The sequence below is a fragment of the Monodon monoceros genome, unplaced genomic scaffold, assembly GCF_005190385.1.
Source record: "Monodon monoceros isolate NGI ecotype Baffin Bay Population unplaced genomic scaffold, NGI_Narwhal_1 Super_Scaffold_11, whole genome shotgun sequence".
Classification (NCBI taxonomy): Eukaryota; Metazoa; Chordata; class Mammalia; order Artiodactyla; family Monodontidae; genus Monodon; species Monodon monoceros.
Window position 1 is genome coordinate 97,765,499 of NW_021703767.1, and position 26,080 is coordinate 97,791,578.

Below are 26,080 nucleotides of genomic sequence, written 5' to 3' on the forward strand. Positions count from 1 at the left end.
TACATAAAAGTTATTAATTAAATACTAAATTAACTAATAAAATAAAATAAATTAAATCGTTTAAAATGTGTGTGCTCAAAATTTATTGATTGATAGGTTATAGAATTAAAAAGAGGTAATTGGTTTAAAGGAAATCAATATACATAGATACATAATGTATATATATATATGTTGCAATATTTAGTCATGCATTTCTTGTTTATTAATTTTTAAAGACAATAGTGATTGCTTTCTTTCTATACAGATAGCATTAGGACACAATACATACTTTGGAAAAAATACTGGTTTCTGGTGGTGAAGTGTCTTGTGGTAGCTTCAGGATCCCATCCAGCATTTTTAAGTTTGGCAAACAGGAGAACACTCTAAAGCAAAAGTTAAAGAAAAAATAAAAGTAACTATACTGAACAAAAGCATTGTATTTCACTTACTCTCTTTATAAATGAGTAGACTTTGCCTATTGTTACAAGAAAGATGAGTGGCTATCACTTTATTCTGTTTTCCTTGTCTCTGCAATGAGGTTACAGTAAAGTACTATTCACGTTCACTGAGGTGATGACCCTCCCATAGCTTGCCCTCTCAGTGAGCTACTAGATAGTTCAGCAGATTCTAAGTATTGAGCAGAGGAGTGGAACTGCATAGTCTGTTTTTATAAAAGAATGTCATTCCAGTTTTTACAAAGTCCTATAAAGAAAAAAAAAATCAATGAGTGGATTTAGCCAACTAACCATAAGAGAAAGAATGAGGTCACAATATATGTACACATTATAAAGTTAAAAGTTTTTTGGCTTCTTTTTTAGAGTAAAGCAAGTCCAAGTTGTTTAGTAATAGTTAAGGAAGAATTCTGGCTGAGAGTTATAAGAAGGGGTGGGAAATAATTTTGTGCTGAGTGATTTTGCCTTGACAGAGACCATTTTTTTTTTTTTTTTTGCGGTACGCAGGCCTCTCACTGTTGTGGCCTCTCCCGTTGTGGAGCACAGGCTCCGGACGCACAGGTTCAGCGGCCATGGCTCACGGGCCGAGCCGCTCCGCGGCACGTGGGATCCTCCCGAACCGGGGCACAAACCCGTGTCCTCTGCATCGGCAGGCGGACTCTCAACCACTGCGCCACCAGGGAAGCCCCGACAGAGAGCATTTTTGAAGCTCACATTTCCAATTTAGACAGTCACTTCCAGGTTCAGGAAGCAGTCTTTCATGTCAACCCAGTTAAACAGTAGTTGCATGCCTAGCAGTGTTACAAAGCAGCATTTTCTTTCAAGTGGACAGCTTTCCTGGTTGGGGAGTTCTGGGGGCTCAGGCCAGAGGAAATGCATGGCTGGCATTGGCCCAGGCTGAAAGATGCTGAAACCTCTCAGGTGATGTGCTGAGTCAACTAATGATGGTGCCAACCTCCTCGAATGCTCCCATTGGCTGCATGACTTTCTTAGCTCTAAATGCTTTCTGCACATTATCTCATCCTCACAACAATTCTGTCAAGTTAGTTTTTATCCCCCATTTTAAGTAACTTATCCAAGATCATAAAGCCTGTAGGTGACTGAGCAAAGATTAAAAGCTAAGTCTTCTGGCTCCAACGTTCAGACTTAGCTGGCAGGAACTCCTAGTCACTTTCTTTTAAAAAAGTCAAACTATGGTGAACTAAGATAACACTGACTTCTGAAGAATGGTAGAAGAGTTTGCCTGTGGGTGTCCCAGAAAGTGGACTGCCCTCTACCTACTGGGACTTATACTATTAGCTCTATCGTTAAGTCCTTTCTCTTTTGAACTGTGCTGTCTTCTTATTGGAGGATCTGAAACAAAGGAGGAAGGGAAAGACAGTCACAATTCTAGGTGTCAGTGATCAAGAAAAGCTTATACTTAAATAGTTCTGATCGTGATGTAAAGGGCCATTGAAAGTTTGGCCTAAATCCTCGACAGAGACAAAATGACAAAATGAATGACAGTGACAAAATGAATGCTGTTATAGTCCTCTTGTGGAATTTTGGCTAGATAACTAAACCCAAATTTGGATGAACTTGGGACTTCAGCTTAGTTCCTTAGCAGGAGTGGATACTTAAATCCTTCCCTCATACTTTAAAATGACCACGTCTTTCTGTTTAAAGCAACCCTGCACTACCTCAGTCAATACAACCTGGCTTTTTATAGCATGAGTGTCAGTATATATCCACTTTGGACTCAATCCAATAGAGTGAATACTAGGAAAATGGACAACCTCATTATATCCCTCATTCTCACATAATTCTATACCACATCATGAATTCTGAAGACAGATTTATAGTGAGACCTCAGGGCATATCAGATTTCAGATAATTAATCTAACATTACTGTTACAAGGAATTCTTTGAAGGGAGGCAAGTGACTGAGTTGGGACCAAGGTGTTTTCTAAAATCCCACATATAAATTAACCAAACTGAAATATAATACTAATAAATTATCTCTATGACTAGAAGTGTGCTTTTTTATGAATAATGTTGAAAAGTCCAGCTAAATCTCCTCTGACTGTAGGAAATAGAATTTTAGACTTCAAAACATTATTATGGTTAAATATTAGTTCAATATTAAAGCAACGGTGCTGCTAGTTTTCACTTATGTAAAAGCAATTTGAGAATTTATTGTCACAGAATATGAAATTTTGCTTTCAGACTACATCAGAGGGAAGACAACGGCAGTAATGAGATTTATGTAGTACCAACAGAGATTAGAATTTTTACTTTGACAATTTTCATTGTTCATCACGGGTTGAAGAGTCTAATATTATACAGGCCTCTGGAATACAGTTGCTGTCTTGGGAAAATGGCAGTGTGAGAAAGGAAGGTAATGAGAACTGTCTTTTGTTGAAATTGGATGTGGAGGAAGCACTATAATCATAGACTGGAAATGGAGTCTAGAGATGATCTAAGGCTCTGTATGACGGATTCACACTGAGAGATGAGATGACTTGTGGTCATCTGGGGGCAAATATAGGTTCTAGAATTCAGTGGCTTGTTTTCACCCTTTTAATTCCTGTAAGTACACTAATAGTGGTGCTGGGAATTAGCTGGAGATAAATATTACTATATTACCATATTACTTGGTGCACACTCCAAGGTTGTTTAGATTCCATTATTATCATTAAGAATGTTCCCAGTAGTGACAAAGAAATAAAAATGGTTTATTCTTGGCAGGTTTTCCAGCTCTTTCCACCACTAGAGTAGATCAAATCAATTACTTTTTTGTATTCACTTAATTAATGGTGCCCTTGTGGCCCAAAGGGATGAAAACAAAGCCAGAGAATAAACAATTTATAAGATGGTCATATGGACCTTGATAGGAACCTATATTTAGAAATTTTTAAAAAGATATAGTATCTATTAAACATTATGAGAGAAAATGCATAGGATTTGAAAGTCTAAAATGAAACATCTTAGTGTATGTAAAGTCACATTACAGGAGGAGCCTAAAGTTTGTACAGCAGTCATAAATTAACTGAGAGAAGAGTGTATTAAAGATTAAACTCACACACACAAATCAGTTCAAAGTTCTTTAGGTGAGATTAGAAGCATGAAGAGTTCAACACATAGTAAAGAAGATAAATACTTGCTGAGCAAATTTAATCAAGAGGGGAACAACTGTTAAAAGTATAATATTCAATGAAGTACAAAAGGTGACAAGGCGTTTGGGGCCTCACCGTTTCCGGTAGTTTTGGTGAAACTCACAAGGGTTCCTCTTGAGCGTAAGGGATTCCAATGGCGTGCACCGCAAACTGGAGAGCCCAGCCAGAGTCTCAATATGGTTTTCAGCCAAGGATAAATGCTGTATCTGGGGTATCTTTGGCAATTGTTTGAAAGATGTGAGATGGTTTTTGTTCATATTTAAAACTCTGCAGCTGGACACAAAATATAAACATCTTGTCATTTGTCTCCTAAAGAGGATGGTAAACTACTAAATCTTGCAAAACACCAGCATGCCTCACCTAGACCATAGCCCCTCAAAGGTGTGACAGTGATATTTTCTACAAATGTGGTTGGGAAGAAAAGAGAAATATGTATATTAAAATATTAAGAGAAAATAAACAGGATATATAAGACTGTAAGCTTGTGTAGGGCAGGAATCTGTTTTTTTTCCCAATGTACACACTCAGTACCTGGCATTGTATTTGGTCCATGGTGGATTCTCAATAAGTCCTGAATGAAAGAGTGAAGAGCTGCATGTAATCTCAGCAATATAAAAGTTCACCCAAAGAAACATAATAACTTCTGAAGAGTATTGCCCCTAAGTAGTGAGATTCTAATTATTTTCCTTTCTTTCTACTTTTCTGTAGTTAAATTCTATATTGAGAAATAGCATTTTAAATCAGAAAAAAAAAAGGCCTTTTTATACCAAAGAAAACTAAAAGCTATCCTTAGGAAAAGAAATGTGCGTTAGGCATTTAGGTTGAATACATTTTCCTGACAGAAATGCTTCTTCATATTTTTGCCTTAAAACTGTAATTGTATAAAACCATGCAAGTAGAGACAATAATTCCAAATCTATCACTGACACCTTACCTAAAGGAAAAATTCCTTTATAAGCTGAGGTTTAATACCCTGAGACAGGGTACTTATTTATGAACCTCATACCCCACAAAGACATTTAGTAAATAATTATTGCTAATGGTAAATATGGTGCTAAAAAGAGAAAGGACAGCCACAAAGCAGCATGAAAAACACAAATTCAGTTTGAACCCACCCAGATTTCATTGTAATTTTTCACATCCATTATTGTCATTTTTCTTGTTTTCTTCCATTCCCTCTCCATATGGATATTTTACAGTCTTTTAATCATATCTTTGATAACTTTAGGTTTCTACTCTTTCCTAGGTTATACATAATCTTTATTTATTTTTTTTAATAAATTTATTTTTTATTTATTTTTATTTTTGGTTGCGTTGGGTCTTCGTTGCTGCGTGCGGGCTTTATCTAGTTGCGGCGAGTGGGGGCTACTCTTCATTGCAGTGTGCGGGCTTCTCATTGCGGTGGCTTCTCTTGTTGCGGAGCACAGGCTCTAGGCACGCAGGCTTCAGTAGTTGTGGCATGCAGGCTCAGTAGTTGTTGCTCACGGGTACTAGAGCTCAGGCTCAGTATTTGTGGCACACGGGCTTAGTGGCTCCACGATATGTGGGATCTTCCTGGACCAGGGCTCAAACCCGTGTCCCCTGCATCGGCAGGCAGATCTTAACCACTGTGCCACCAGGGAAGTCCCTATACATAATCTTTAGATGCACGTTAGTACTATTGCAATTTCTAATTGAAAACCTAGCCCAAGCAGATCCTGTCTCTCTGTCCTCCTTGAAATCTGTTGTTTTCTCATCTGCTAGTCATTCTCTCATTTTCAGTGTATACCCTGCCACTTTCTCAGCCTCTCAGATTCACCCTACCACAGATCCTTAGTCGGATAATGTTAGGGGAGACGAGTGGCAAACCAAGTGTGGTTTTTCACCTGGGGCAGAAGGGAAGGAGGCTATGAATATACATGCATCAATTTTCTTTTCTCTTGATACACTGATTTGACAGTTGTAAAGTTTGAATTGCAATTATATAATTTTATATGACACATCCTATTTCTAAAGAAAGAAAGGCCAAAAGAATACATCTAGAGAATACTAAAACTCGGTCAAGTCTTTTCTTCAGTCACTGGAGTTTCTCTCTCTCTCTCTTCTTTTTTATATGATAGCAAAGATTTGGAAGTTTACTGATCTGGATCAAGTCAAGTTCACATACTCCAAATTAATGGTCTTCTAGTTCAGTGTTTCCAAAGTAGGCTATGTTACTGTTAAAATTTGTCGTTGTTGTCTGTTTATTTAAATGTGTATTAGAAAAATATAACTAATGCATCACTATTTTATCCCTAGAAGAGAGTCTGGGGGAAAAAAAAACTGAACAAATTAACATCAAGTAACTGAATAAGTTAAGGTGGCAGTGATATTAAGATTCCTCTGAAATTTTTTATTTAGGTATTTTTAAATTTGTCATTTGAAAAGAACATAAGTAAAATCAAATGCTATCCAAGTCTGTCTAAAGTTGGGAAGGGGCTTTGAATATGACCGAAGATACCCAGGGACCATTGCATATTCTGACACTTCCTCTGTCTGCCTGACTGTTTCCCTCTCCTGTGCAACTATGATGATCTGTTTGTTTTTTTTTTAAACATCTTTATTGGAGTATAATTGCTTTACATTGCTGTGTTAGTTTCTGCTGTATAACAAAGTGAATCAGCTATATGTATACGTATATCCCCATATCCCCTCCCTCTTGCGTCTCCCCCCCACCCTCCCTATCCCACCCCTGATGATCTCTTTTTGTTGCCCTACCTCAGCCCAGCTCAGAGATGTATCTTAACCTGCTCTGGGATTTACCCTTCCTTCTTGTGGCTGCTTGATCTCCTTCATCTCCTAATTCTCTTCTGAGAACCTCTGTCTGCCCCTCTGATGGCTACCAGAGCTCACTCCAGCTACCCATCTGCCTGGTGAAGCAAAGGGCAACTCTCCAGAGTTCTCAAGCAATCCTGAGCAAAGAGACAGATTATCTTTTAACTTCAGTAGCTTAGGGTCCTTGGAATATCAAGGAGGCCATATAAATTTTAAAATTTTTAGTTTTTTTTTGTCACTGTTCTGATTGGCAACCCCTACCCCTCCATTAGAATGTGACCCTGAAGCCAAGACTCTTGTCAACTACCTGTAGAGTCTTTCCCCACAAGTGTTCAGACAATATGACAAAAAATCACTAACTTAGAATGATAATGTATATATAATGTAATTGTATTTCCAGTTGACAATGCAAGGAACACAGCAGGCTTTTCTGCCAATATGTTCTATGATTACAAATTACTCCCTTAATAATTGATAATAACAGTATTAATTTGAAAAAGAATAGATTTTTCCCTCTAAAGTGTGACATTTTGATTTATAAATTTCCCTTTTTGCCTTGCCCAGGCATCGCTTAGCACTCTCACTAAGACCTGACCACATGAGAGGAGCCACAGTATGAACAGACAATGGTCACGTACCCATAGAGCAAAGACTTCACTTTAACTTAGTAATTGGACATGCTAGGGAGCAGATACCTTGGCAATCTTGCGGCACTTAAATCCACCAGTGAATTATCCACTAACCAGAGGGTTTCAACTCGAATTAGTCTTCTAAGAATCCTGTTAAAATTTGCAACTTGATAAGGGTCCCCCAAATCCTGAAATGAAAGGTTCAAATTCTGAAGGAAAAACAAATAAAAAGAAAAAGCAAGTGCTTTATCAACTTTTAAAAATAGTTATTAAATTAATATGTGTTGCATATTTAAACCAGCAGTTTTTACTATTTTGTTTTTTGGTCTTCTAAAATATTCACACATCCAAACACAAAATTATTGCAGAGCTTCTCAAGGTAGGGAGGGAAGGTGAAGATCCTGACTGGATCCTGATTAGAATTACACACAAGTTTGGTGGGGGGCGGTGTATCAGGGAGAGAGGGAAAGACCCTCAAACAGATTCTGAAACTTCTAGGGGTAAAACTTCTAGGGGTAAATTACTTCTAGGGGTAAAAAGTAGAGGAGGTAAAGTTCTGTTTGGCTTTAAATGATTAGTTATCTTTAGCCTCCTTGGAAATACTCAGAAATCACATTTATATACATTTCAGAGTAAGATACCATCATTCAAAAGATGGAAAATATGATTTTATTTAAAAATAACCTGGGATACATACATAAGGATGACTTGGCATATTTCAGAGATAGTGGGTATTTTATTTTTACTTTTAACATCAGTCAACTTTGATCTCTTTTTACACGAGCCTCTCACCGCTGTGGCCTCTCCCACCGCGGAGCACAGGCTCCGGACGCGCAGGCTCCGCGGCCATGGCTCACAGGCCCAGCCGCTCCGCGGCATGCAGGATCCTCCCGGACTGGGGCACGAACCCGCGCCCCCCACATCAGCAGGCAGACTCTCAACTGCTGCGCCACCAGGGAAGCCCCAACTTTGATCCCAAGGAAATTAAAACCACTCTCAGTGGTAGCATTGCTCTTGTAAACTCTATTGCTAAAAGTCAACTTAACTTTTTGTTTCCAAAGTTTTACCATCAATTTCTGTGAATAGAAATTATTGCATAAAATGACATTTTTTTAAAAATTTGAAGCAAAATAATTTACTATTTTAGGGAAATATCGATATCTATCTAAAAAGATAAGGTCTTGATATTTTTAGACATTAAACATTATAAAATTTGTTACTTTAAATTTTACTTTCCCAAAATATAAAAGGTCTTAATTTAAAATAAAACCAAAGAAATATTAAGATATTATATTTATCATTTCTACATTAAATATCACCTTCTCAAATAGAATTTTTTGACCACTATTTCCCAGTAAGGTTTTCTGTGATAGTTTAAAGTTTATTTAGCCATTCTCTGACAGTATAGTTATCTAAAGGCCAGTTAAACTTTCTATGATAGTTTATTAGCAAGGTTCCATTGGCCTTTACAATATATCCATGGTTTAAATGACAGCTATAAAGAACGAATGCATGTATACACTGGAATGATTACCTCTAAAAAGAATCCTGGGAGTGGAGGTCAAAGTTTTAAGTGTATTGTTTAAATTTTTCAAATAAATAAATAGGAGCATTGTTTAAATTTTTAAAGAGTAGAATGTATCCATCCATTATATAAGAATAATTAAAATTAATTTTAGAAAGAAAACACTGTACTGGGAAACAATATTCTATTTTCCTGTCTTCTGCTAATTAGCTGTGTGACCTTGGGCAAATCATTTCTCTTTCTAAACTTTCCTTTCCTTTCCTTTTTTTTTTTTTTTTTTTTTTTGCAGTACGCGGGCCTCTCACAGTTGTGGCCTCTCCCGTTGTGGAGCACAGGTTCGGGAGGCGCAGGCTCAGCGGCCATGGCTCACGGGCCCAGCCGCTCCACGGCATGTGGGATCTTCCCGGGCCGGGGCACGAACCCTTGTCCCCTGCATTGGCAGGCAGACTCTCAACCACTGCGCCACCAGGGAAGCCCCTCCTTTCCTTTTTGAAAGGAAGGAGTTGGGACCAGACCCTCCCTGAAGCTCCTTCCCACGCCCTAATTCTATAATCCTACAACATACAAGATCAATCTGTAAAACAAAAAAGGCAACAGGAGATCCCAGTAAGTCTCATTTGGGGAAGATTTCCTAAAATCCTCATGTACAATTTGATCACTTCGAAGAAAAAATATTGACATCTTACTCTGCTATAAAGAAGTTGATTTATTCTTTTATTGCTACCAATGGCTTAGTCTTCCCAGTTAAATCTTCAGTCCTCTGCTTAAACATGACTTGCTCCAATTGGAATTAGAAGCTTGAGTGATGGCAGCCCCATAGATTGGTAGTGGTCGGGCTAACTACAGGGACTGTTTCAATGCCAGTGGCTCAGCCAGCGGAGTCATTTTCAGCACCAAGAAACCACAGCTCATATCCTTCACTGGTGAAAGTTTGATTTGTTCCAGGATAGCTCTGTTCAGACCCAACTGGCTGCCCTGAATCTTCAAAAATTTTGGCTTACTGCATTGTTCAGAGGATTCAAGATTGCATCATAAATTCTCTCATAAGGATTATTGTTCAATATTTGACTTTTTTATTACCAAAAAAACCCAATTTCATTCTCAATTCTTTTAAACTTTTTCCAAAGTTTCAGCAATATCAAGATAAAATAAAGATTAGAAAATAAGTAGCAAGTCTTGATGAAGAGAAGGGATGGAAAAAGAGATGGAGAGCCCAAACACCACTATTTTCAGAGAAAGTTCTAAAGATGTGCTTAAAGTTTTGATGTTTATACTGGCAAATACCCTTAAAAAAAAAAAGTGTCGTAATTTAATCAATGAGGGAAATAGGCTTTTTTTTCTTCTTCTGTTTTTATGTTCTCACCTTGCAGTCCTCCCAGTTTTCTTGCAGCCATGTTTCCCATTTGTTTTTTTCAAGGACTCTTTTCCGTGGAGGCAAGGTACACTCCTGTCTGAAGAACAACTCTTCCGCAGAGGGTCCTGAGCAGAAATCACAAGGTGAGATCTTGGAAGTAGGTTTAGGAAGACAGGATTGACAGCCTCACTGGATGCTTGACCGGTTGTTTTAAACTTCCACTAGATATTTGGATTGAGGGAGACAGGATTGGACTCTTAGGCCCACATAGTGTAAGCAGTAACAAAATGTATTTATGCGACTTAACACACTCTTGCTTGCCTGCCTTAACTGGGTTGGGGAAGAGATGGGGACAGAAAAGATGCCAGGACTTGACCACTTTGTACACTTTCTAATTGTTGAAAATCATTTTTCCTGAAATTTGCTGAATAACTTTCCTCTCATGTCTTCCAAACAAAACAAAGTGAAACCTCTGATTTGAGGACACTAAATCAGATGTGCAGGTATGACAAGAGTAAATTAATCACGAGATGATTGTTAAATATTTAAGCCACCCAGTTCCTTTGTTTCTCTTCCTGCTGCAGGAAGCCTTGTGGCATTTCTGATGGGCTGACTTCCTAGGCCCTCCCATCACAGGATGAGTTATACAAGAGAGAGGAAATAGCAAACAAATCAGCAAGTTTATTCTTTTCCATCTGTTTTACGTTTTTTAAGTTTACAGTAGAGTGAATACAGTTATCAGAAAAAAAATAGGGTTGCAGACTATTTTAATTTAAATTGTTCACAAGTTTGCTATCTATGGTCTAGGTTTCCACAGAGAATCAAATGTCACCTTTAGCTTAAATTCTCACCTATAGATTTCTTTTTAAATGCAATTTAGCACATTGCTAGGAAAAATGTCCTAGCTAAAATATATAATATCTGTATTCTGTATTAGACTCTTTAATTCTGGGCAAATATTTTGAGGTTCAGAGATAATTTGATGATTTTCTAGAGTGATTAAAGGGGAGGAATGACCTCTATTAACTGTTCGGAAAAGTCAACATGTAGAGTTAACTTTTAATCTTACATAAATTACTTCTAGCCCAGGCAAGTGAGAAAAATCATCAGTATAATGGTTTTAATTTTCATATAATTTTCTCTTTAGGGATTATGAAGTCACTCCTGACTTTCTTTCTCTTTTGTCTCTCAATTCAATTAGCCACCTAGTCCTACCAGTTTTCCCCTTGAGAACCTATCCCTTCCCTTTCAATGTCCAGACCCTCATATCTTCCTACCTGAACTGTAACTACTTTCTCTTGGATCTCCTGGTTTGCAATCTTCTCTCCTTCAACATAAATGACACAAATTGCCACCCAGCTCTCGTAAAACACAGCTTTTACCACAGGACTGACATATTCAAAACATTTCAGGTTTCTTATTGCTTACCAAATAAAGATGAAAAAGCCTAGTTCATCAAGCAAGGTTTTCTACAATCTTATCCCAATCTCCATTTCCAAACTCATTTCCTACTATTTTCCAACCGTATTGTGTTCCAAATCGGGTTTGCACATAACTTCCAGGGTTAGGGAAAGGATATCTTGTTTCCAGTCTGGAGTTAAGTAGCAGGTACTTGTGTGACTCCAGATGATTAATTTTAATTTTCTGAGCCTCGGTTTTCCAAGTTTGCAAAAATATGGGGAAGACTAGCATCAAGGGCCCATCAAGGGCTGAATTTGGTGAGAAATTATGTTTGAAGTTGATAACGTTTTATAAAAAATACTGATTTCTAATACTTTTACACCAACATAGGCTTCTTATTGCCATAGACCCCTACACTCTTATCATGCTACCCCAGGCAAACTTCATTCAGCTCTGATGCCAACCAAGCCCCTGACAGCAATCCTAAACTAAATGATTTCAGTTCCCTTCCAACTCTAATATATTGTACTTCTTGAGTCAGACCTGGCACCATTTGTACCCCTTTCCCCCCAACTCCATTTTTCTGGAATTCATGATTCCCCTAATTTCAAAGGTGAAAAGAGCATAGAAAAGATATTGAAGGTGTCAGGAACAAACTTTGCTTTTGTGGCAAGTTCATCTAGACTGTGATGGGAGATAATGAGTCCGTTTGTGAAGGATTTATGGAAGGCGATAAGAGCAACAGTCCAATATTCCATTATTGACAAAAACATCAGTTTTTTCATCAGGCACAGGTGGAAGCCAAGAATCTAACCTGTCCTTTTAGACATTTCTCTCATAACAAACTGTAATGTTGCCACCCAGGGAATCACTTACCCCTGAAGGTGGTAGTTTCCCAATCACTTTACAAATAAAATATCCTTGTGCTAGGAAATGGTCTTGTTCATTGATTAGGATGATTGGAGTTAAAAGCTGTAGAACTGGAAAAACTGGAACCATCACCTAATTGACTGGGGAAACCTCAGGATTTATTGTCTTGAATACCCCCCCCCAAATTTGGTGGCTTTCTTTGTGCAATAGATGCCCCAGAGTTATTAAACTCTGCCCTGTATTGTTTGTTCGAGTTCTATCAATCTTCTGTTCTTTCAATTATTTCTTTCTAAAGCAGCTTTCAAAGATTTCTTTGAAGTCGGAAGCCGAAGGTCTCTTCCACTGTGAGGAGTTCTATTAAATGGGATTCTTTTTTTTAAACTCAGACCTGGTTGATAATTGAAGATATATCTTAGCAGCTGAGAACTGAAGTCTGGAATATCTGGCAGCCCAGGGATGTTGGCTTTCACCTGCCATCTCTGAGCTTGTTCTTTGTCCCCTCCATGGATTAGTAACTCCTAACAGCAGTGACTGAATTAACTTGCTGGGAGATTTTCAAACAGAAAGAATCTATTCTCTAAAAGAATTCTGCCAACAGTTTGCTCTTTTGCTTTGTTTAACTGGGAGGAGTTAAGTCCGTCTCTATCTGGCAGTCAAAGCCTTGGGAAATTGCTGTTTATCACACACCAGCTAACCTTTCTTTTCTTAGGGACTCTTCCTGGATGTACAGTTTGAGCAACTGAGATCAACTGAAGTAGTCTTATGGGTGTTTCAGGATCTAATCTAGAAAGAGGGTCATTCTTATCAGAATGCTTCTGAAATGCACTTGTTCTCCATCTCACAAAATAACCCCAAAAAACAAAGCAAAAAAACCAAACACTTCAACAAAATTTAGGGCAACAAACAAAGGACATCTATTTTCTTCACGGTTTGAGGTGATGGGATTTTCCACTGTTTCCCATCCCCTAGATCATGCTCCATTCTTTTTACCACTTGCGAGAGAATGGGTGTTGTTAATGATTTGTAGAAGGAAAATGTGCCTTATCTCTGCAGAGCAATGATAGCCTCTGCATAAATGGCCAGCATGGTCATCACGAAGGCTCGGGTTTGCTGAGTGATGACCTCAGGGCATGACTTGGCTGCTTAAATCAGGGAAGGAGGGAGACCACAGGACTCTTTACACATGCTCATTTTCAGTTTACACCTAGATTTTATTCTTCTGTCATCTCTTCCAGTTTCTTCAGTTCTACAGTTCTCTCTAAACCTCAGCTCTTCACCTGTGCTCCAAAGCCTCGTTGTGCTTGCACAATTATCAACCACTCCCCTCACACACACACAGACACACACACACACACATGCACGTGCATGCGTGCGCACATAAATGCCAACACCCTTACTTTATCAAGTTTTCACTTCCTATTCAAATTTCTTCCTTTCCTGCCTCTCCCCAAGCCCCCTAAACCAGTGTTTCCCATAGCATGGCCCTCAGATCATCTGCAACAAAATTGCCTGTGATAATTTTAACAAATGCAGATTCCAGGGCCCCACTCCAGACTAACTATATCAGATTATTTGGGCATGCTGCCTGGGAATCTGTGTTTACCACACACTTCCAGGTAATTTGTCTGTACACTGAAGTTTAAGAGCCAATTAAACCCTGCCTTCGTTAGCCCCTGATGTAACCCTTTCTCTTTCTTTTGCTGATGAACTCTATGCCTGTGACACACATGGCCTCCACGGCCTCTGGCCTCCTTCCTTCCTAATTCCCCATAATTTCTTTTTTATTACTTATTTATTTATTCATTAAAAAAAAATTTTTTACAGTAGGCCCCTGTTATCTATTTTAAAAATAGAAGTGTGTACATGTCACTAATTCCCCATAATTTCTTGCTCTTTGAAAAATATTCTAAGTTCTCCAAAGAGAGGTTCTAATTTACCTCTAATAGTACTATCTAATAATATTTTATTATTATAAAATAAATTAATATAATATAAATCATTATAATATAAAATAATGTTTTCTTATATAAGCCAGTGCTTAGCTGCAAATAGATATGGCAGAGTTAAAACATAAGAAAGAAAATGATATTATTTTAATCACTCTTTGTCAATTGAGTTTGAGTGAAAGAAGAAAGACATTGGTGGGTAAAGTAATGCAATGGAGTGGGGAAATGGGCAGATTAGTATATCTAAAGCAACTTTTCTTAAATCAATATTACAATTGTACGATAGACAATGTATCTGCAAGTTTGCAAATACAGATATAAGGTAGCCAAGATACTTGATGTTTTGTAAAGAATAAATACTCACTGCAGCAGGAATTGTGTCTAATATTATTTCATCAGCTTATGGGGGATGCAAAAGAGACAAGAGAAATGCACACTCTCTGCCCTTACACAACTTTATCTATTGAAGCTACTTATAGAAATCAAACGTTATGTATATTGGGGCTGCAGATAAAAAATTCTTCATACTGTCACACCAGTACACTTGTAAAATCTGATAGGATGAAAAAGGAATAGTAAAACATTGGTTATTTTACCAAATTTAAAATGCTTAGTGAACATACTCATGAGACTACCTGGTTTATTTAGATTATTTTTTACGCTTTTTAAAAAACCGATGTAGGATTAATCAGCTTAAAGGCATCCACTGAAGTGACAGTGTTATTCATGACCATAAAATTCCAACAAAGATCATTGGTTAAGTAAAGTTAATAATATCCTTATGATGGAAAGATCTGCAACTTTTAAAAAACTTGTTTGGGGGGCTTCCCTGGTGGCGCAGTGGTTGAGAGTCCGCCTGCCGATGCAGGGGACACAGGTTCGTGCCCCGGTCCGGGAAGATCCCACATGCCGCGGAGCGGCTGGGCCCGTGAGCCATGGCCGCTGAGCCTGCGCGTCCGGAGCCTGTGCTCCGCAACGGGAGAGGCCACAACAGTGAGAGGCCCGCGTACCGCATAAAAAAAATAATAATAATAAAATAAAAAAACAAGAAGCACAAATACATTTCAGATTATTGAAAAATGTAGTCTCTGGCCCATTCTTGGTTGTTCAGTTTACATGTTTATGGAAGCTTCTTTCCCAACCTGTTATGTGCTTTTGGAATTTTTTGCTTGCTCCTATCATAGAATAAAAATTTCTTAGAAGTTAAATTTCCTGTAGTTGCCACACCCCATTTACCTTTTGGCGCTATTTCATGAGACTCTTGCTGAGAAAGGATCTAAGCTAAAGCTGTATTTGAGAATAAAGTTTCCATTTTTCAATTGACATCTAATTTTATACAAAAACGTGTCTTTTTTTTAAAACTCTTTCATCTTATTTTTAAAATTGCATCCATCCTTTAATATTCATTGCAAATGCGCCTCCTCCATTTTTAAAATTTATTTATTTTATTTATTTATTTTTGGCTGCGTTGGGTCTTCATTGCCGTGCTCGGGCTTTTCTCTAGTTGCAGCAAGCCGGGGCTACTCTTCATTGCGGTGCGTGGGCTTCTCATTGCGGTGGCTTCTCTTGTTGTGGAGCACGGGCTCTAGGTACACAGGCTTCAGTAGTTGTGGCATGCAGGCTCAGTAGTTGTGGTGCACGGGCTTAGTTGCTCCAAGGCATGTGGGATCTTCCCGGACCAGAGCTCGAACCCGTGTCCCCTGCATTGGCAGGCGGATTCTTAACCACTGCACCACCAGTCCCTGTCTGTTTTTGAAAGGAGTTATGAGGTTGATTTTGGGATTTCTGACATTGTAGGAAAATGAGCCTTTGCATTTCTTTGTTATATCTATGTAAGGCTGTCAGTGTGTTGCAATTCTGTGACCGTTGTTTCTTCTTAAAGGAATAGTGAATATTTGTGTCTTACCCTGTTCTTTTTTCTTTTTTAATTCTGATGGACCAATTGATTAATCCATTTGTTCAATAAATATTTTTGAATATTTTGAATTTCAATCCATTCATTTATTCACAAATATATATTGTACCCTTGCTATGTGTCAGGCACTCTGTCAGACACTGAGGATACGAAGTTAAATAAAATATGGCATTTGTGCTTGAAAAACTCATTTTCTGAAATTTGGGAGGCAGACATATAAATAACTCATTTTGATCCAGTGGGATGAGTGGAACAATTTTGAAAGAAGGAAAAGAGAAAAGGCCTAGTTGATTCCACTTAGATGTGTTAGAGAGAAGTCTTGGAAGTGGTGAGTTTACGAGGAGAAAATTTGGCCAAAGGACATTCCAGAAAGAAAGGAGATAAATCTTAGACTAGGGACAGAATTTGAACTCAGTGGGGGAAAGGAAGGGACGCCATTTTTGTTTCTCTGGTCATTTATCTTTTCTACTCATCTTGGTCTCTTTTGTCTTCCTTCCTCCACCTCAGATTCTTTCCCTTGCCTCTTTGAGTTGGGACTGAGAGTACCAACCTTTTATTTTCCCCCCAATTACAAGGATAGGTTTAATACACTTATTAAAAGTTTATACACTTATTGAAATACACTTATTTAATAAGTGTATAAAGTTTATACACTTATTAAAAGTGTATTATAATTATACATTTATTAAAAAGTGTGAAATCCAAGGTAAAACACATTTTTAAACTTATCATTAGGTAAAGGGCTAATCAAAAATATTTACCAGGGATGATATTCCAGAATCCGAACGTGAATAAAAAGTTCTGTTCCTCAAGAGAGCCAAGCCAGTGTGTGACTCACTTAGATTGGAGGTGTAGGATGAATTAGATGGATGAATCTCCTGACTGCTTGTGTTTTGACCTGAAGAGCTGAATGAAAGAAAATGCTTAAAGTCTTTAAATGTGAATACCTTTGTATAAAACAACAATAACAACAAGTTATAAACACCAACTTTTCCAATTAGAGGAGAGATAAATGATACCCTAGGAATTCTGTCATAGTCCTACACACATTTTTTTTATGGCTAACAGTCACTTAAGACAAATTCTCTCCCAAGGTAAGGGTGTCTACATAGATTGCAGATCTTAGAAAAGTAAATCTAATGGTACACGTGAATACATGCTTATGGGATATGAACGAGAAAGTCAGCCCTAATTTTGGAATATCATTCCTAGTAGAGCTATCATTGCAGATTTGGCACAAACAAGCCTTAAACTCCATACTGGTTTTTCCATTGATCTGGACCTTCCATTTTCCCTGAAATTTCCCTGAAATTGGTGGCAAACATATTAAAAATTCAAGTTCTTTAATCAATTTTACTCACTTTGAAATAATACTCAAACATTTCACTTAACAACAGTCCAGTTCTCTCTGTATTCCCATTGTTATGCCACTGGGATATAAAATGTCTTTTTCGCTCTCCTATATTTATTATTCACTGTTATTCTTGCATTTTTCCCTTTCTCCTTAGCAATGGTTATATGGTTCTCTTTCTGTCATTGGTGCTATCTAGTATTTTAAGCCAATTAAAAAATATCTAAATATGCTTTTTCATGTTAACTAAAACTAAAAATTGTATCTATTTCTGACCTCTTTTTACTCTTTGGGGATCATTTTTCAGACTCCAAGAATCTTAAGAGACAGCATTCTATATTTATGACACAGTTATTATGTAGCTCTACAGCAAGTTTACTTACAAGAAACTGACACTTCTTGTATATTGAAGTTGCCTTCATGAAGTACAATGTAAAAATGTTTTTCATTTTTCATTCATTAACTGATGTGCTATAGTAGAAGAGCATAGCCATTACATCATTTCAAAAAATAGCACTACTGTGCCATTAAGAAAATAAAACTGTGTCCTATTATCAAGGAGAAAATTATTCCTCCATCTGCTACTAAATAACAAATCAAAGACTTGGTCTCAATTATGTGAAAAAGTCAGAAAATATATGCCTTTCAGTTCTTTTACACTTGAGCAATTCTTTAATAATTTGGATACTGTTTCTTGACATTACCAAGGAATACCTTACCATAGCAACAAATTAACAAACATTAGAAGAACAACATTACATTGTGCAAAATTTATTATTCCTGAGGCAGGTAAATCCTACTATCTATGACCAGAGTTTTGGCCAACAATCAGGGAGAAAAAAATGGGGCAAAATGGAACAGTATTTCAGGGGATGAACAGAGGATAAAAGTTGAACTGACTTTTTTGGGTTCACTTGTCTTTATGAAACTATGCTAGCCATTTTCTGCCAAAATGAAATCAGGAAAATAAGGGTAATGAACGTGACTGAATCTTTCTTCAGTGACTGGTGCTCTGCGATTCTAAACTTCAGTGGTGGTTACACAGTGATGAGAGGCTGACTCGTAAGTGTGAGAAATGGTCTTATTTTGCTTAAAGCAGAGAACAGGTGGAAAAATAAGTTCACATAACCAAAATGTCTGATGAGAGAGATCCGGCTGATTGGGTTTTCAGTACATTTTTCTTGTGTAGTGCTACAAGACCAAGCCCAACAGCTTCAAGGTAAAATCACGTTTACAGGTAACTGAAAATTATCTCATCATCTTAGTTTACATTAGCAGATTTGAGAGTTTAACTTAGTACTTGCGCCATTACCCTGACTACTACTAGACATTTATGAATAATAGAAGGTAATTAAAACTTCAGTAACACAAGTACATACGCAAATAACATCCCCACTATTTCTTTTTCTCTCTCTTTTTTTTTTTTTTTTTTCTGCCAGAATGGAATGAATTGAATTTGGTGTAGAGTTTCAGCTAAGGACAGATGATCTGAGAAGATTCTAACCAGTAGATGACTAGTCTGACTCTCTTTCAGTGTGATATCTTTTTGTGGGTCCCAAAGGCTGGATTCCTTCTCTCACATTCATATACGCTTCCTGGGCACCACACCAGAGGGCAGTGGTGAAGGGCAGTATTCTGGAATCTTGCAGTAAAACCTTTGGGACATTCTGAAAATCTTCTTTGTTCCATTACTTCTATCTTAAATTCCATATGGAAGTTCTCTTTGGTCTGCTTTTTGGGGAGAAATATCAGCAAAGAAATATAATTTCTGATCCTTTAGTTTAAAAAAAAGAAAAGGTAGATCACCCTCAAACTTCTACTCCATCTGCTTTAATGCACATCACTGATGTCAAAACTGCAAGACCTGTGAGTCTTAGGAATCTACAAACAGCTACTGCTGTGACCTCAGGTCACTTAGCACCTCTGGTGGTTCCTTACCTTTAATATTCAGAAGATGATGTGGACTCTGCCTGAGTGAAAAGGTTTTCTGTTTTGTTTTGCAACATTATTGCCATGATGACAACTATTACTAATATAATAATTTTACAGTTAACATTTCTTGAGCATTTGCTATGTGCTAGGCATTGTACTAAGAACTTTACATAGATTAACTCATTTAATCATTACATTCACCAAACAAAGTGGGTAACATTATTATTTTGATTTTAGAGATGAGGAAATTGAGGCCCAGAGAGGTGGCATAACTTGCCCAAGTCACACAAGTAAATGACCAAGTGTTCTTAATTACTAGGGTTCAAATAAGATTCAGATAAGCTACTGTAATTCTTTAAATAACTGTAAATCTGTATCATTTATTAGGGTGCAGTTGTTAGTAAGGAAAATCATTAATATTGATCTTTCTTATTCTGATTGCTTCACTTAACTACAGATAAATAATTTACTAGTTAATAGAACATGTAAATCTTAGCACTGACTGTTTACTGAGGTAAGCCTTTAGTAGTAGAACCTATGAGAACACCATTCCAGATAACATCAAGCTGTTTTTAAAACCCTCTCCTATTGCCCCTCCCCAAAAGAAAATAAAGCTAGACTTGCAGTTTAGTTGGTATATTGGTTTACTCATTTTTAATCTTTCTGCCTGCAGTGAACAAACAGTTATCATAAATTACAACTCTAAATCCTTATGAAAGAGAAATTAATTTTATTAATGCTGTATAAAGCTGCCACAGAGGAGGTGCCATGGCTAAAACTGTACATTTGTCAGGAGTAAATTATAGTGTCTTTAAATTAGGTGGTATTATCTGAATTGGCCATCTATTCTTGGTTTTAAAAAGTGTAGAATGGCCAACAAGAAGGAATCAGGTGAGCTGATACTGCAGGATGAAAAACAATAATAATATAATGTATTAATTCATGAGCCCCTTTCATTGGAAGATTGCAATGTCCTTTACAATCAGGAATTTATAAGCCTCATAAATTGTCGGCTGCAACAGGGTGCTATCTGTTTAATTCAAATGTCAAGTTGGTGATTATGTAGCTTCGTAAGGAGAGTGAAGGAGAAAGTGGCAGATGGCCTAGTTTCTGAGGGGAAGCCGAGCCCTTGAGGTGAGGGAGGCTATATTGGACACACACCAACCAGAAGGCCAGAGGGCACCTTACAGACACCCAGCATTGTCTAAATTGCATTGCTTGTGATTCCATTTCTAAATGTTCCATTTACATTCAGTGCTGCATCATGAGAGCTTTGTATTTCGAAAGGAAGAAAAAGCTCAATCGTATTTTTCAGTTAGCAAAGGACACTCCCCAAATCCTCAAATGCTCTTTCTCCTCCCAAAATATTGAGCTAGGTTCTCAAATCTAGTGGAATCTTGCTAAACTCAGGCACTTCTTAGGTTACTGGCTAGAGGAAAATTACCATGGACTCTAGAGCATTAAATTTGGGTGAAAGGAGATATCAATCCAGCCTCTTTGATTTCTTTCACCATTCTTCTTATCTTTTAAAATCCAGAATCCCTGTCCTCTCTATGTCTATATTTAAATGTATTCATTTGTAAAACGGGTGATGATTTTACTATCTGCATGCTAGAGATGGTGATGAGATAATATAAAGTACCGGGAAAGGAAGTTTCATGAAATCAAGAAGTAATTTGGTATCATAATGTGTTAGTTTCTGGAATGGCAAATTTGGTATACCAAGTTATTATGTTCAAATTTGGGATGGCTCTAAATTAATTTCCCAGAACTAAACCCATAAATTGAGTAAATAATCATATAGCAATGAACTGTTCTAAAAAACTGTGTGTTTTACAGATATCCCTCAAATTTTAGTATCCAAGGCCCAGGATTGTAACAGATATATCTGAAATTATTTAGATTGTTGATTCTAAAAACAGCACAACTACCTGTAATTTTGAAAAATATACAACTAAAATTATCATTTCTCTATTTCTATCTGAATGGGTCAGGTTTTAATCTTATGCGACCTTGTATTCTTATGAATTTTGCTTTTCCCTGTTGTTCCAACCCTATGTGCATTCTTATAAACACAAATAGGTCCCCACATTAAGGTACAACAAAAGTAAAAGAACAAACATATATCAAACTTCTCTAGAGGGAAAGCTTGTAAACTTCAGTACCTATTAGTGGGTTCACTGATATTTATAGAAATAAGAAGTTATATTAAAATACCAAAAACAATGAAGATAGACTGAGATACCTCTATGTTCCATTAACAAAATTATATTTAGAAGTTTTTAGAACTTTATTGTAACCACATATATAGCTGTTATTTAGAAGATTCCCAATACTTAAGAATGTTTTACTATAGAAACATAGATCAATGGAACAAGATAGAAAACCCAGAGATAAACCCACACACCTATGGTCAACTAATCTATGACAAAGGAGGCAAAGATATACAATGGAGAAAAGACAGCCTCTTCAATAATTGTTGCTGGGAAAACTGGACAGCTACATGTAAAAGAATGAAATTAGAACACTCCCTAACGCCAAACACAAAAATAAACTCAAAATGGATTAGAGACCTAAATGTAAGACCGGACACTATAAAACTCTTAGAGGAAAACATAGGAAGAACACTCTTTGACAAATATCACAGCAAGATCTTTTTTGATCCACCTCCTAGAGTAATGGAAATAAAAACAAAAATAAGCAAATGGGACCTAATGAAACTTCAAAGCTTTTGCACAGCAAAGGAAACCATAAACAAGATGAAAAGACAACCCTCAAAATAGGAGAAAATATTTGCAAACGAATCAATGGACAAAGGATTAATCTCCAAAATATATAAACAGCTCATGCAGCTCAATATTAAAAAAACCAAACAGCCCAATCCAAAAATAGACATTTCTCCAAAGAAGACGTACAGATGGCCAAGAGGCACATGAAAAGCTGCTCAACATCACTAATTATTAGAGAAATGCAAATCAAAACTACAATGAGGTATCACCTCACACCAGTTAGAATGGGCATCATCAGAAAATCTGCAAACAACAAATGCTGGAGAGGGTGTGGAGAAAAGGGATCCCTCTTGCACTGTTGGTGGGAATGTAAATTGATACAGCCACTATGGAGAACAGTATGGAGTTTCCTTAAAAAACTAAAAATTGAATTACCATATGACCCAGCAATCCCACTACTGGGCATATACCCAGAGAAAACCATAATTCAAAAAGACACATGCACCCCAATGTTCATTGCAGCACTATTTACAATAGCCAGGTCATGGAAGCAACCTAAATGCCCATCGACAGACGAATGGATAAAGAAGGTGTGGTACATATATACAATGGACTATTACTCAGCCATAAAAAGGAACGAAATTGGGTCATTTGTAGAGACGTGGATGGATCTAGAGACTGTCATACAGTCATACAGAGTGAAGCAAGTCAGAAAGAGAAAAACAAATACCGTATGTTAGTGCATATATGTGGAACCTAGAAAAATGGTACAGATGAACCAGTTTGCAGGGCAGAAAATTGAGACACAGATGTAGAGAACAAACATACGGACACCAAGGGGGGAAAGCTGCAAGGGGGTAGTGGTGGTGCTGTGATGAACTGGGAGATTGGGATTGACATGTATACACTGATGTGTATAAAATGGATGACTAATAAGAACTGCTGTATAAAAAAACAATAAAATAAAATTCAAACATTAAAAAAAAGAATGTTTTACTACTCCCTATGTTGTTATAATTTTGAAAATTCAACCACATACAACACTACAAAGGAGAAGAATATAGACACTAAAGGACAACGTGTGATTAGGTAGATCTTGTGAACAGAGACAAAAACTATAATAAAATTCCAAATGAAAGTGACAGTATATTAGGAAAGTAGTATGACTAAGACTCATTTCATGATGTGCAGAAATGTGATTGAACAAATACTGGCACTAAGAAAACTTTTCTTTTTTTTTTTCTTTTTTTTTTTCTTGTTCTTTCCTACCTCCCTCCTTCCTTCCTTCCCTCCCTCCCTCCCCCTTTCCTTTCCTTTCCTTTCCTTTCCCTTCCTTTCCTTCTTTCCTTCCTTCCTTCCTTCCTTCCTTCCTTCCTTCCTTCCTCCTTCGAAAGTTGAAGGTTAAAGTTTAAGTTGTAGCCTGGGCATTACTTTTTACACTGTCTCTAAAATAATTTTATAAAACTTACTAGTTTAAAAATAATAATACTGATCATAAAGATCACTTTTTCACAGAGCTCACAAGTAAACTTTCTCTTGGTATAGTGTATTCAAGGGTGTTAGCAAGTAGGAAAAATAAAGTTTATAATTGTTCACAGAACTTCTGCCCATTTAAAAACTATTGTTTCACATGCCCAATTCTAATTATGACACAGTTTTTAACATTAAAATCAACATAACATCTGGACACTGCTTGAGATGTACACAGTTTGCTAACAAAAACAAAACTTCTGTAATAGAACTGCTTCAGCTTCTGAACCTCTTCCTAAGCATCATTCCTATCTTAACTATAAACAGTAAATTTAGGGAGCTATAAATACGTTTCATACACTCATGAAACCACAGTGTATTTCATCCTGAAAATTGAAGGTGCAAATCTCACTTTTATTAAAGATGAGAGCCAACTTCAACACTAATAGAAGGACAAAAAAATTCAAGAAATTTGCAACCCCCCTAATTGTATATTGTCTAATTATCAGCATGCTTTGAGAAATATTTATGTAACAGCTCTAACGTTTAGGAGTGAGGAAAAAAGGATTGGGTTTTGGCCCTCTTATTTAATCTCATTTGTGGCTTTATTGATCTAGTAAAAGTCCTGTTTTGTGCTAGTAATTTCATTTAAATATAATTAATAGGTACAAACTAATATTAACTAATAATTCATGGATGTTAACTAATAGATTTTTCCTTTTGTCTGTCTTATCTGTTTTTCCCCCTGAAATTCACACTCGTTCTCTTAAAGAGCCCTGTGTAGCTATAAATGTACCACTACTAGACAGAGGTCCAGCTCTCTCTGTTACAGTATTGATCACCTGAATTGCATTTGTAGCCTGTTGCCTGCTATAGGGGAGACGGTGGCTTCTTTCTCCAAGCAGCCATCATCAGTAACACAGGTTGCATGATTTTACATTTTTAAATGAAATTTAATCCAGGAATACTACCTATGTTTGTTTTTTTGTTTTCTCTTAAGGAATGACTGAGGCTACTTTTTAGCATTTCATTTGCTTACCTTTCAGACATGTCTTGCTGGTGCATAAAGTTCCTCTGGCCTTCATAAGGCTATTTTTCTGAAGACATTTTTCATCCTCCTCCCAGGAGGGGCTATGAGAGCCGTCCACCAAGAATCTGCAGCCTCCTTTGGGGGTCTTCCATGTATTCACTGTGACCAAGGAAACAACCTGTTACCTAGCAACCTGGCCCTTTAGGAGGTATTGTTACCAATCTCTCAGTGCTCATCTAAGGAATTCCTGTGCTCCTGGAGCAGCTAACGGTGATCATTGTTTCCAGTGAGTTGCCTAAACTGTGGTAGAACTGAACCTTGACTATAGGAACATAAATTATAGCAGAGGGAACAAATGGCCCTAGCATCCCTGAAAAGTATGCTGTCTTCAGCGCCATTGTTTCTTGAATTGTTTGCATCTGGCTTGAGTTTAGTTGAAGTGGTACTAGTGCAATGTATCCCTCAGTATTTGGTTTCGTGCTTCTCTCCTGTAGTTTCAGAACAAGCAGAAGAGGCAAAAGGGAAGCTATCTAATTCCAGCTTGAACCTTGCTCAAATAAAACACCTTTGAATTGAAGGTACGGAGTTCTGCCTTGTTCAGCACAAGGAAAGAAATAGCAGATTTTCGTTTCAAAGCAAATTTTTACAACCTGTCACAGAAAAGGGAGAGAATATTATATTATATTGTATACTTGTTTACTGGTCCAAGAAGTCTGCTCAGAGTGCCTGCTATCTGTATAGATACAAACTAATATTAACTAATAATTCATGGATATTAACTAATAGATATTTCCTTTTGTCTGTCTTATTTTGTCTGTCTTACTTGTTTACTGGTCCAAGAAGTCTGCTCAGAGTGCCTGCTATGTGTATAGATAGCGCTGTGAATTTTTAACTTCAGGAGCTGATAAAACAAAAGTTCTCTAAACCTGTTACTTGCATGCCTCCTTTCCCCCAAATAGAAAAATGTTAGCTCTGCTTTTGGGTACTGGGAATTTGTTGTTTGCCAGAAGCACAGTAAACACTTTCATAGTCTTTACTACTTCAGAGAACAAGACATTTAGGAAACCATTTTATTCAAAGCTTCATTTGAAAACAAGATATTTGGCATGTCAGAAAAAACATTATGTTTCCTTTTCATTCCTTTTTCCATGCAGTGGTAATCCATCCATAGACTAACACTATTCAGTAACCTTAGAGATGTGCTTCATATCAAAAGAGTGAAAACACATTCTCCTCCACATTATGTTACTGTTAGAACTTTAATTTTCCATACAAAATGCTTTAGGCTGAAACTTAGCCTAAAAACTTTCTATGCTAAAAAATATAATTTAACATATTTGATAATGATCTACAAATTTATTTGTTTCTATTCAAGTTAGTATAATTTTTTTAAAAACTATCAAATATCTAAAACATTACATCTCAAATTTTCTGGATATTTTTCCCATGATAGGGGTAGAGATGCCAAATGTCAGACATTTTTTTATCCTTGTCTTTTCTAAGCAACCTCAGAATTTCCCCAAGTCCAAAAATTGTAGACTAATGTTAT

General features: G+C 37.0%; 1 protein-coding gene across 1 annotated transcript; it reads right to left on the bottom strand.

Moving 5' to 3' along the window:
- Positions 1-1,738: 1,738 nt before the first annotated feature.
- Positions 1,739-24,566, bottom strand: LOC114890327. The gene is made up of 7 exons (XM_029213738.1): positions 24,541-24,566; positions 16,781-16,925; positions 11,832-11,889; positions 9,897-10,012; positions 7,075-7,217; positions 3,662-3,859; positions 1,739-1,784 (listed from the first exon to the last, which is right to left on the bottom strand). Exons 1-7 carry the CDS (start codon positions 24,564-24,566, stop codon positions 1,739-1,741), a joined length of 732 nt encoding a protein of 243 aa, XP_029069571.1.
- Positions 24,567-26,080: the final 1,514 nt, after the last annotated feature.